This window comes from Aythya marila (genome assembly GCF_965140915.1).
Source record: "Aythya marila genome assembly, chromosome: 5".
NCBI lineage: Eukaryota > Metazoa > Chordata > Aves > Anseriformes > Anatidae > Aythya > Aythya marila.
Window position 1 is genome coordinate 20,235,392 of NC_139046.1, and position 12,489 is coordinate 20,247,880.

Sequence of the window (12,489 nt, forward strand, 5' to 3'; positions counted from 1 at the left end):
CTCTGTTCAGATTACATCATATTTGTTAGTGTAAATGCAGAAGTTACCTGTAAGAAAAATTCTGCTCTTTCACATCTACGGACTAGTAAATGGTCATCTACAGTCAGGTAGCCTCTTACAAATAACGTATTTCTGAGAAAGCATTGACTGACTGCTGTCAAACTACCTTCACCACGAATAAAACTGTCTCCTCAGAGTCCAAGTAGAATATGTAGGAACCACTCAAATTGCTCATCATAAGAACAGCTACAAGGGTAATTTCAATTCAGTTTAAAAGTAACAACTTTTATCTGAGGATTACAGAGAATTCCTTATGCTTTCTCCAAACAAGCATGTCAGCAAGACTACCAAGAACTTGTTGGCCACAGGCATTATTATATTTGTTACATCACAATTAAAGGCAATTTAACCAAATAGTACACCGAAGAGGAAGAAAAACCTAACACTTGACTTGCAGCCACATTTTGGTCTTTGTTCACAAAAAGCACAGGAACCCTGATCTCAGTTTTGAGTCACTGTGTCTAGGTTTCAAAACAATGGATTACTCTTTGCTTAATAAATCAACTTTTGGTAATAATACTTATTTTCTTAATCTCTTCTGAAAGCTTCTAGTCACACTTCAAATGTAGCTGACCATATACAATTATTTTGCTAATGTTCTACAAATGTAGACAGAACATGTCAGGACTTATATGGTGGGTATATACTACTTTATTACTACAAACTTGAAAATTATCTCAACAGCAAGGTAACCATTTTCTCGTAACTCATTTCACAGCTCCAAACAGTAGCAGCCATCTGTAAGTAATTCTGTGCTCAACCTTCCAAGGAAGCTTAGGAAGAGAGAGGTAACAAATGAGCTTCATGCTACAGCTCAGTGCTTTTTGGAATTTGGATCACTCTATCATAATTGCAAACTTGCATACGAGATTCCAACCACAGCCTTTTCACGACTGCTTTTGATTCTCTGACCACTGCACAGTTTATTATTACTGTTATATTATTATTGTTAATATATATATTACTTCCATGACAGCTGCTGGCTTAGAGCAGTTCAAGTTAAAACTCATTTATCTTCTACCTGCCTACATCCCTCCTCAATAATTGTCGATCCAGACTGTAATCTATAAAGCAAAGTACAATAAATTTTTTATCATATTTTATTAATATGAACTGGCTCACAGAGGAACCCTACAGGTGACAGAAATAATCACAGAATGGTTTGAATTGGAAGGTCATCTAATTCCAAACCCTTGCAACAGGCAGAGACGCCTTTCACCAGCCCAGGCTGCCCGGAGCCCCATCCAGCCTGGCCTTGAATAACTCCAGGGATAGGGCAGCCACAGCTTTCCCATGCAGCCTGTGCCAGGGCCTAACAGAGGGTGATCATAAGGAAGGTAACCTCAGCAGCTATGCTGGCTCACTGTATTTTGAGAAATCACACTCTCAACCCTCTGAAACTGACCCTAAATAGCATTTTAACGTACTAAAATTGACACAAAGACTTTAAAATAAAGCTAACAGTGATTAAGTCATTGATAATTTACATTACAAAACCTCTCATACCAGTTTTCTATACGCATGACTGCTTTCCTCATACTTTAAAGCACTGACACAAATATTCATTTTTAATGAAGTACTTGCACATCATCTTACTGTACTTTCTAAATAGACAGAAATCCAAAAATGTCTCTGTATCACAGCAAAGCTCAACTTGTGTGGCCGGTTCACCTGCTGGGCAGCTGAACCCTCTTCTTTTGATGAGGGGAAGTAAGAAAGCAGCTAAGAAAGCAGCTGGGGTGGAGTTTAGCTGCTCAGCGGGGTAAAACCCCCACAATTCATAACATACCAGCAATCTCCAGAGTACTAACCTCTGAGCAATCAAATTTTAACTGTGGCGAAATGCAACACTCCTTGGCATATTAGCTAACTTTTCTGTATTACTGTCTGTTTCCAAGGAAGTGTTGATGTCAAAGATCATAAAGATCGTCTTAAAATTCCATATTCTAGCTTTAATCTCCTTCATTCCCACAAAAGCTACCAAATATATGTAAAACCACAACAATTCAGTAACAAAAACTTTGTCACGCAGACTTACCATATGAATCCATAACAGGTTTGAGGTCCTTGTACTGAGTAATGACACTGGTCGTCTCCTGCACAGTGAGGTCTCTGTACTTATACTAGAAAACAAGGAGAAAGAATGTTTTTACATCATAAAGCTTCACTGTAATTTAATTTGGTTTTGTTTCACAAAATAACCTGCATTTATGAGAGCTTCTGGGCTCCACTTCCTATATAATTTACTCAATTTTAACATGTTAAGATGCTTTTATTCTCAAATAAGAGTCCATACATCAAGTGATTTTCGGAAAGCTATCATATTTTCATTGATGTTCTACCATAACCAATGTTACATTTTAAGCAAAGCCAAATACTGGGACATAGTATTTATCAGAACTTCTGCAAAACAAACTGCCATATACCTTTCCAATTGACAAACACATATCTTCTGAGTGAAATTAAGACTACCCACACATCGTCATCCATCAACAAAACTAAATCTACGTCATTTAGAAAAGCAAGGAAAATTATCAAATCCTCTTCTGGACATACAGAATAACCACAAAGTAGAAAAGCTCTAAAGAATTTCACACACTTTTAAAGTTTTTAATACAATTTGTAATACAAATATGAGGAAAACAAAGGATAACTATGAGAAACAAAAGAATACTCTTAGCCATGAGAGTATTTGTGAATCTAAAAAACAGAAAACAAAAACAAAACCTGCGTCTCTGAACCATTAGTATGACATTTTAAATATTCCTGATGCACAGCTATATACTATTTGAACCTCACAGACCACTTTCATAGCACTCGTAGTACAGTATTAATCAATTGCTATTATTATTAGCAACGAGAAAGCAGACATTTCAAGGCACCATACTATCAGTAACACCACCAGTTTCATCCACTTGCTTTCTCTGGGAGCAGGGAGTGCGTCTCAGCCCAGATTTAAGTCTCAGAACAAGAACCCCCAGACACTGGAGGAGATGCTCCTGGCCAGCAGAGAGCTGGTTTCACCAGGTAGTGCAGCTCTGTAACCTTCAGGTGTCTCAGGGACCACAGACAGCGACCCTTCATTCAACCATGACCCTCCACAATGCGGCCTGAAACCCAACACATGTTGATGCTGGCAAGAAATTAATTCCAACATTACCCAAGAGCAAAGCCTGGTGCCATGGCTAAGGGTCACCTTTGCTCTGAAAAACACTCCTGAGTTGTAAAACTTGGAAACTAACACTTGTTTCCAGTATCTACAGAGGGTGAAAAAGATGCCAACATTGGGCATCACAACTCTTACTTGAGGAGGTAGGCTGAGCGTGCCCCGCCACTTGCTCTAACACCTTAGTCTACCAAAAGCTGCAACTCCAGCATTTTACTCATCAATGAATACCTAATATCTATTTACACAGGACAATTTTGAGGCCTTCCCCCAGTACCAGCTTAGTAACCCAGAAAGCAAGTCAAAAGTACCTCAAATTTTAACATGAAAGAGGAAATCTGTCACAAAACGATCCCATCACCCCCAACAGAAACTTTCAAACAAGGGCAGAGTGAGGCCAGACTGGAGAAGGGCAGTGCGTGCCCCCATCACCAGATCTGGTTCTGCAGCAGGAGGGAGAGCACTTCTCCAGCCATGAAAAAAAAAAAAAAAAGAGGGAATTGTTTATAGGAACATACCTTATATTACAGGATGTAGGCTCAAGAAGATTGGCACAATCAAAAGAACAAGAACAAAACCAGAACAGGCTTTCACTAACAGAATCTCCTAACAAACATAAGGATTTGGAATAAGGATTTAAGCCCACTTGTAGTACAAGAGTCCCAGGTCAGGTTAATCAAAAGCAGACAAAAAACTGCATGCTTGCTTAGCAGACATACTAATACTGATATTACAAGACAATCTTTTTCTGTGTTCGTATAGTAAGGAGCTGAGGATTTCCAAAAAATGCCAAAATCCTTCTGGAAAACGCAAGACCTTAGTGACCTCTATAAACGTAACTAAAACTGATTACTTTAAACTCTTGATTTTTAAGTGTTTTTTTTTCCTCCTCAAGTATCAGATGGCAAATGCACCTTCCTCATTCTACATATCAGGTAACACGCCACAAAGAGATGAAGCTTGCCAGGTTCAGGCAGCAGGTCAACACCTTGAATTGAGCTACGTGTGTCTCCTCCCATGCTGGGGCTCAGTGTTTTGATATCTCACACACGGCTACGCCTACTCCTCAGATTTCCTCTACAGAACAGAAAGTGGAGCTATTCTTGAAAAATACAGGCAAGTGCTGAAATAGTAACTTCACTTTTCCTGAACTGCTCGATTCATGCACTTTTCACTGAACTTACCTACAGAAAGTCAGATGGCACTGGGGGCTATAAAATGGGGGTGAGGCAGGGTGGAATGAAAAAGAGATAAGGACGAGGAGTCACTGTTGATTCTTCCTCTTCTTGCCATGTCAGTCATTCATTAATGGGAGACAGGGCAATACAAACACACACTGCCACTTGCTGGCACCGAGCTAGCGCTCAGCATTCCTTCTCGAGTTGAGAAAAGGAGGTGCTTCCGACCCTTTGCAGGTGAAGGACCACCAGTTCTGGTCAGATCGCGTGCCACGTTCACTCTGTGCGAACAACACGACTGAACCTCATCACAGCAGCATCCCCCAGAACCAAGCCCACAGCTCCGTCAGGTGCCTAGAGGTGGGTCCCTCTGGGTCCCTCGGGGGCCGTCACGTCCAGCAGCTTTCCACCCGAGGCCCGTCACGGCTGGCCAGGCACCGCGCCTCCCCTTCCCCCGCCTGCGGGTCCCGAGGCACAAAGCTGACCGTACGCCTCCCTCCCCTTCCCCACGCCCCCGCGGCCCCCCGACCCGCCTCCCCTCCTCATCCCGCGCCCCCCGCGGCCGTGGGCAGCCGCCGTCCCGCCGCGGCGCTACCTTGGCGAGCATCTTCTTCAGCTGGCTCTCCGAGAACGCCATGGCGGCGCCGCCCGCCCGCCCCCGGCCCAAACAGGAAGCGCCCGCGCGGCCGCTTCCGCCCGGCCCTGACGCCACTTCCGGGGCGGTGCCTTCCGCCCGGCCCCGCCTCACCTCACCTCACCCCCCCCCCCGCCACCATTCGAGCGCTGTGGTGCGCGGATCCCCCTGAGGGACGCCCCCACAAATACACCGGTCACGGCCAGAAAGACCATCATTAAACGTACAACAGAAATCCATATGTAATTTTGCAGCGTACTGTTACATCAGGCTTTTACCCCCCTGCTTCATAACCCACAAGGATGGAGTCCATTGACGTTAGACATTAAATACAAAATACCAAGCTCCCAAAGTGCAGCCCCTGCTGCCCCCACGAGCTGCCTTGCAACCAGCCATGTGCTATGCAAGTCCCTCAGGCAGCACTTAGAACAAGGAGGAAGGGTTCTTGCTGGAGTGTCCAAGGAGCTGGGTAAGCTCCTGTCCTAGATGGCGTCCTCTGGAGTTGCAAAGTTAGGAATAACCCAAGAATCAGGCCATAATTAGCTGGGGAAAAAGGAAATACTACAGAAAAATGCCACCTGAATTTACAAAAAGCATTCTTGCACATTAATCTCCAGGGTTTGGTTACCTAAAGTGCACTTTTCAAGTCAGAAATTTGTACCAGGCAGTGCAGTGTTAAAGTATGTAAACCAAATCCAAATAAAGAAAGCACTGCTGTAGGAAAATTAAAAAAAAAAAATCTTGTCTTATATAGAAAACCGTATACACTGAGCAACCAGTTGTGCCCAGCAGATCTCCAGCTTCTGTGAGCAGACGCTGTGGCTTCCCTGGTGCTTACAGTTTGAGCTGCTGCTGAAGGTCGTGAATTGATCCTGCGCTGCTCTGCAGTTTCTCTTGCACTGATGGATCTTCTTCTAGTTTGACCATTTCAATCACTCCACTGGTTCCAAGAATACATGGAAGACTTAAAAATACTTCACTGTTTATATTGCAACATCCCTGAAACAGCATGCAAAGAACACTGTCATTTATTTCTGCTGATCTTTATCTGAAGCAAAGAACCACAAAGTAACTTGATAATGGTAATTAAGCAAGGATATTTCATCACATGGCATGATTTTATATAGCTCACGTTCCACTTTTTAGACCCTGTGCAATGCTTTACTGTACAGAAACTGTAAGGTATTACAGCGTGAAATAAAAAAAATCTTGAATTGTGCCACACTTGGAAGAGTTTCCCTATATAAATATATTAGACTTCTATGACACAGGCCAAGCTGATACTACAAGATACAATCTAGCTGAGGAATTTCTTTGGGAAAACAAAAATCTCTCCTGGGAATATTTTTTTGAGTATTGATCATGTATTCATTCTGTGAGAGACTTCACCAAAGTTACATCATTGTAGCTCAAGTTTACATGATTGATTTTGTTTCTTTTTAGGATCTGTACATGAAATTTTACTTTCTGTAGTTACTCTAACTACTAAGTTTAACTGTAGTTTAAGGGACTCCTCTACTTTTGCATTTAGTTCATAAAGAATTTAAAACTTTACTTGAAAACACAATGATGAAATGAGCTGTATATCTGTACTTGATAACAGTGAGCAGCCTTTTGTGCTCAATTTCCTGTGGAGGAATGGTTAAGTGAAGTAGGTCATGTGAATGTTGAGCAGCTAGGAGGTCGTGAGTTAAGAAAGTATCGAACGCAGCTCATATGAGTCTGAGAAAGTACGTAACGTCTGGGAGCTAATCAGGCACAAGGACACGATATCCGTTGGAGGTTTGGGAAAGTACTAACTGTGTTATTTCGGTTGATGGGAGTGAGAAACTAGCTGATAAAATAGAGAAATGCACTAACCAATCATGAGCTTAGCTTTTGCAATATGTATGAGCTAATTATATTGAATTAGATAAAAGACGACTGAGCTATCCAATAAATCGAAGTTCACTGATCACTCATATTGAGCATCTGTGTCTTCCTTCCGTCGACAACAAATGTCCTCGCAACAACTTCCCTGCACTGAGAATGAACAACCCTTCCAAGTCCTGTAAATAGAAGTGACCAATAAATGCTTCCACCTCTTTTTTACTCATTTGAAATGACTTAGAGCTTTAATGAAGCCTCTTGGGTAAACTTCACACAAAGTCTAGTCTACAATTTTAAGTTAAATGTAGCTTAATAATCTCCTCAATGTAAAGAATCAAGGAGTAACAAAAACAGCTGTTTCAAAGCTGGTCAAATAAAATAACGTAAGAAAATGTACGCTTTCATAAATGATACTGAACTCTTTTGGTCCCCACAAAAATCTACATTCAACACCGAGCACTTAAATCGTGACACATTTCTCTTCGTTTGCCAAATCCAGCTGTTCCTGGGGAGCTGGTCAGCAACCCTGATCACATTTTCCATCTAAACATTTGTATTTTGAGGTAAAACAATCCACTTTTAATATTGGTTTCAGGTTAACACAACAACTGGTTTATGCTTCACTTGGACTAGAACTGAAGGTGGTTGTTGGAAGAAAGTCATGAAAACAGTGCTACTTCTGAACAGAGGCTATCCAGTATAAATAACATCATTACAGTGCCAACTAAAAGATATTAAATAACCCATTTACCTTTGCCAGGGTGGATACCGAATGAACCTTTCTTTTATTTTTCAGTATACTCTCAGTCAAATCAGCAACCGAGAGCCCAACAGACCAAGATCTCTGACCTTTTCCCTTTAGGATTTCCATAGCTCTATATAAACCAAAAAAAGGGGAGAAAGCGATGTTTAGATTTTCATTATTTAAATTATTACTTTTTTTGGTTTATACGTAAAACCCTACAGACATATAAGCATTTCATAAAAACATGACTCTTTTATTTGGGAAACAACAGAAGAGAATAACAACATTCTTTCAAGAAATTTTCAATAAATATTTTACCCACAGTAGTAAAAATTCTGTCAAGGAGTGAATAAATAAATCAAGTAAAATGATTGAAACTTCTGCTTCACTTTGAAGTAAACTGCTTCTGCACAAACTCTGAGAAAAGTACGCCAGAAAGCTTGCCTCCCCACTTTTTTTTTAAAAAAATGGACATAATTGAACTGGCAGCTCGGATGTTCTCATGTATATCCTACAAATCTTGTTGTGTCTGTGATGTTATCTAATGAAAAGACATTATTAAAAACATCAGAAAATCAGCAGGTATATGCACTTACAGAAAAATGAGTGACACACAGACCTACACGTTCATAGAAACTCAGTGTGCGAACATTTTAGAGCAAACTTCCTCCTCTTCACAAAGAACTGAAGAAAAACAAAACCCCTGCAAACCTGAAGTGTTTGAACATGATGAAAAAACCCTAAGATTATAATGGCATTACCTGTTAGCCACCTGTTCCTTTGAATTCTGAGCAACCATTGTTTCAGTTTGATTTGCATGTGAGTTACAACTGGTCCATGAGAGTACTAGACAGAAACAAACATAGTGTTTAAATCTACATCTTAACACTGACTAAAATATGGGTTAGATAAGGTGGGAAAATAAAATAATAATAAAAAAAAAAGGGCAAGGTTCCTTCCCCCATAACAAGACAAATGTAGTTGATGACCCACTAAGGGTTTCTATACAGATGAAATAAAACTCTGAAGTATCACTTGACAAGAGACACTTGCTTAAAAATGAATTAATAGGCAAGAATTTTTACATTAGCAGTAGCCTGCCATACATTATACCACACTTCCTTCCTCTTTCAATATATCTAATCTACATTGCTACACTAATTAAAAAGCATTCAAGGTGGTTTTTTTTTGTTTGTTTGTTTTGTTTTTGTTTTTTTTTTTAACTGTGACTAACGTAAAATAGTTTTACAACCACCCCAGGTCTACAGACTTGGTCACAGACCAGAATATTATTCTTTGGAACCACATTATGAAAATTTTACTACCCTGCTCATGACTACCTTCAATACTTTTCTCAGTTAGTTAAGTACTGCCAGAACATTAAATACTCATAGTCATGACACCATATCACTTTACCTTTGTTTTCCCCTTGTTCACCAACAATCCAAGCATCTTTTCCCAGCGCCTGTACTTGCAAAAGGTTTGCGAGTGTATACTGAAATCTCTCCGTATCCAGATTGCCACCTACTCCAATAACTCTGCTTTTGGGAAACGCACTCAGCTTCCATGACACATACGTCATTACTTCAACTATGCGTGAAAGAAAAATATGCTGACAATAAAGGATCAGTCAAAACTCAGACCAACGGCAAACTATTAATCAGCTACAAAACTCAGGACAGACTTGTTTTCTTTAGAAAAGGCAAAAGCATGCATGAACACTTCAGTAGTTCTGTTCAACCAAAACACCAGCTGAGACGGGGAGGAGGCAAAGATTCACAGACCAAGTGAAGTTCTAAGAGAAATCAAGGGAAACTTCAAAATGAGTCACTATGCTTCCCTATACCAAAGCCCTCATGTGCTTCTAAGTTTAATGCAGCCAGAGTTTCTTCCCCCAGATAAGGCAGGAAATCTTTTCTGCATTTCCACAGCTCTAAATGACAGGAAGGCCAAGAAGCACTTGAAAAATAGAAAAGGGCTAGCAGTGTCTTCAGCCTGTTTACAGGACACACGAGGTCACACATACTTCTTGCCCTTTAAGTTATGTTTTCATTTTTCTTGTTTCACAATATTCCTGACCCAACAGATTTAGATTTTCCCCACAAATACAGCTGCAATGTTTACTAGTGACACCACATTAAATATATTAGTAGTCTGTGAGTCTGGTCACATGGCACATGACACACACATCTGTGCTTACTGCACAGGAGAAACACACACATAAAACAGCTGACAAGACAGCAGCTAACGGATGCTAATCTTGTAGATACAGCGACATTTAAGCTACATACAGAAATATGCAGAAATACATACCTTTTAAACAAAACAAAGTACACTATTTTCTTTTATCTTGGTAACAGTTAAGAAAAACCCCCTCAAAGACAGTGTCCTGCTCAATGCTGAAAAGGAAAATATCTTTCAGAGTAGCAAGAACTTCTGACTAAGTGGGTGCAATCTGAAGTAATATACTTTTAAAACAGCCCAAATAGAAAGCCATTGCAGAGACGGAACATTAGGTGAAGTACCAACGCACCTGGATGGGAAGCAACAAGCAGAACAGAGTTCTGACTGTAGTGTGATACTGCTGGTATAATTCCTCTGAACAAGTCCACATTGCTTTGTATGACATCGAGGTAAGTCTGAGCACTGCCCAGAGAGTTAACCGTCAGCACCACTACTTTGGAATCAGCTGAAGCAGAAAAATCTGGAAATATAAATAAAATGTGTTTTAAAAATTTATGTTACTTTATCAAGTTTCAGATGTAAACCAAAATGCTATCCTAAATGCTTAACTGCAGCATGCAGCTTAAGTTAGGGATTCTTCCCCTTGTGTCTCACCCCCACCACCCCAATCTGGAACGTGTGGCACTTCCACAGCACTTGTAAAACACAGCTCTCCCACAGAACCACTCTTCCCATTTCATAGCAGGCAACACAGAAGAGAGACTGAAGTGTGCCCAAGGCTATAAAGTACAAACTGGACACACATACACAGTTTTGACATATAAGCTTTCCAAACATAATTTTCTTGGCAATGGAAAAAAAAAATTATTCATGAAAAGGTTGCTTTGTTTTTCTTCTGACTTGTAAAAGAAGGGCAGAGACTTTATTCCTTTATCCTTTATTTGTTCTTTTAGCTCAATTAAGGATGTGTAGACAGCTATAAGAGTTCCAAAAGCCTACTTATGTTAGCCTTCCAATACTACCTCTGAAACCAGCTGTAGCCAAAGCGAAGGCCTACTGTACCTACAAAGTGTAAGCTTACTAAACAACATAATACCAGCTTGCCCCAAACCTAGACATAAGTACACTAACAGGTTACAGTACAGAAGCATTTAGTAACACTGTGACACTACTAATAGCATCACCAGCAACAACATACAAGCTTCCATTCTCACAGAGAAACATAAATATGTAACAGGTGCACAAAAGACAAACAGAGATTTGTGGTACAGTTCAACAAGCAGAGTTCAGGAAAAAAAATGTGCTAGCAGAAAAATCTGCAAGGTAAGATCAAAGGATGTAGCACAGGCAATGTCAGGTGGAAACAGAATAATCAAGTAAGATGCTTGGTGTAACCAGAACACATCCCTGTCCCCACATCACATCAGAAGCCTCATGTGAAAGTCTCCCGCCCAATTTTGTCTTGTGGAGGGTCCAAGGAACATAAAAACACCACAGGTAAGCAAGGAAAAATGAAGATGAAAGATGTTCAGTTCCAACTTCTACCGTGGAAGAGCTATCGAGCTACATCACCTCAAGCTCTGCGACTAAAGCCATTCCAGCAATGAGATCTAGTACCTTTGCTGATCTCCACATTTGGCAGAGCAAAGATCTCCAAGTCCATGGTTCCTCCTTTTGCTGCACCTTCAGAAAGATCCAGAAGAACCACCTTGTCTGCAACACCCTAAATGAATAACACAGTTCAACAATAAAGCACAACTGGTTCTTGCCAGTGGTGGGAATAAAAACAGCTTTCTCCAATTCAAAACAGCATTTGTTGTACTGTGTATAAAATCAGCATTATGGGGAGACCTCAACAAAATGACTGACAAATCACAAGAAAAAGAGAATTAGTTTAATGAGCTGAATTGGAAAATAAGGCATTATGAAACAAATTAACAAAAAAATCTCTAGAAAGTAATAAACATTGTCTCTGAGCATATAGCTGCAACACAGTGCAGACCATCTATAAACCCCCTTTCCGGGTGACTAGGAGATGCCAATTCTAACAGGCTGCAGCTTAGGCAACAACTTGTTAACAAAGGATTTTCAAAGTACATGAATTCCTAATTCAACCCTTTGTATTTACAAAAGCTGTCTGAGAAAACAGCAGAAACTAATGCTTCTGTGCATCCATAAATTAACTGAAGGGAAGAGGCCAATGACATAAGCAGTGACACAACTATTGAAAATGCTGAGCTAGTTCTGTGTCAGACACTAAGAACTAGGTTGGAAGCCTCTATATTAATCAGGTCTGTAGCTATTTACATTAATTACATACCTTTGCTGCAACCGCTAACACACAGGCGATGCCAAGATCTCCAGCTCCAACCACAGTAATTTTGTTGAAATGCCCTCCATTTTTGTCCCCACCAGTTTTACTCTTTGATTTCGTGTCAGTTTCTCCTACAATTAAAAGGAAAATACAAACTGATGAGCTATTCCATACTGCATCGATACAAGTATCGATGCTCTGTAAAGGATCACGGCTACAGTTAAATCAACTTAGGTAAGCTTCTTCAAAATAGTGGTCAGTCTGACCATGGAAAATTCATCCTAACTCCAAAGGTATAACACACACACACACTCCTCTCTCAACAGGAATGTTTTCTCA

The 12,489-nt window shown here is 40.4% G+C and overlaps 2 protein-coding genes across 5 annotated transcripts in view; both read right to left on the minus strand.

Annotated features, from left to right (window-relative positions):
* Window positions 1-5,967, minus strand: part of TSG101 (tumor susceptibility 101) — a 20,567-nt gene extending 14,600 nt beyond the window's left edge. For 2 of the 4 annotated variants that reach the window (XM_082761803.1, XM_082761804.1), the window contains exons 1-2: window positions 5,000-5,077; window positions 2,099-2,183 (exon numbers count right to left, since the gene is read on the minus strand). In XM_082761803.1, coding sequence (XP_082617929.1) covers window positions 2,099-2,183; window positions 5,000-5,041 — 127 coding nt within the window. In that variant the 5' untranslated portion in view covers window positions 5,042-5,077. Of the gene's footprint in view, window positions 1-2,098; window positions 2,184-4,410; window positions 4,681-4,999; window positions 5,078-5,876 lie in introns of those variants that run through there. The other 2 variants (XM_082761806.1, XM_082761805.1) reach the window with 2 other exon arrangements.
* The window catches only part of UEVLD (UEV and lactate/malate dehyrogenase domains), a gene marked incomplete at its 3' end in the record, with an annotated part of 11,883 nt that continues 5,266 nt past the window's right edge, over window positions 5,873-12,489 (minus strand). Inside the window, exons 6-12 of the mRNA XM_082761802.1 lie at window positions 12,157-12,281; window positions 11,454-11,559; window positions 10,186-10,356; window positions 9,069-9,242; window positions 8,414-8,498; window positions 7,659-7,782; window positions 5,873-6,037 (exon numbers count right to left, since the gene is read on the minus strand). Coding sequence (XP_082617928.1) covers window positions 5,873-6,037; window positions 7,659-7,782; window positions 8,414-8,498; window positions 9,069-9,242; window positions 10,186-10,356; window positions 11,454-11,559; window positions 12,157-12,281 — 950 coding nt within the window. The remainder of the gene's footprint in view (window positions 6,038-7,658; window positions 7,783-8,413; window positions 8,499-9,068; window positions 9,243-10,185; window positions 10,357-11,453; window positions 11,560-12,156; window positions 12,282-12,489) is intronic.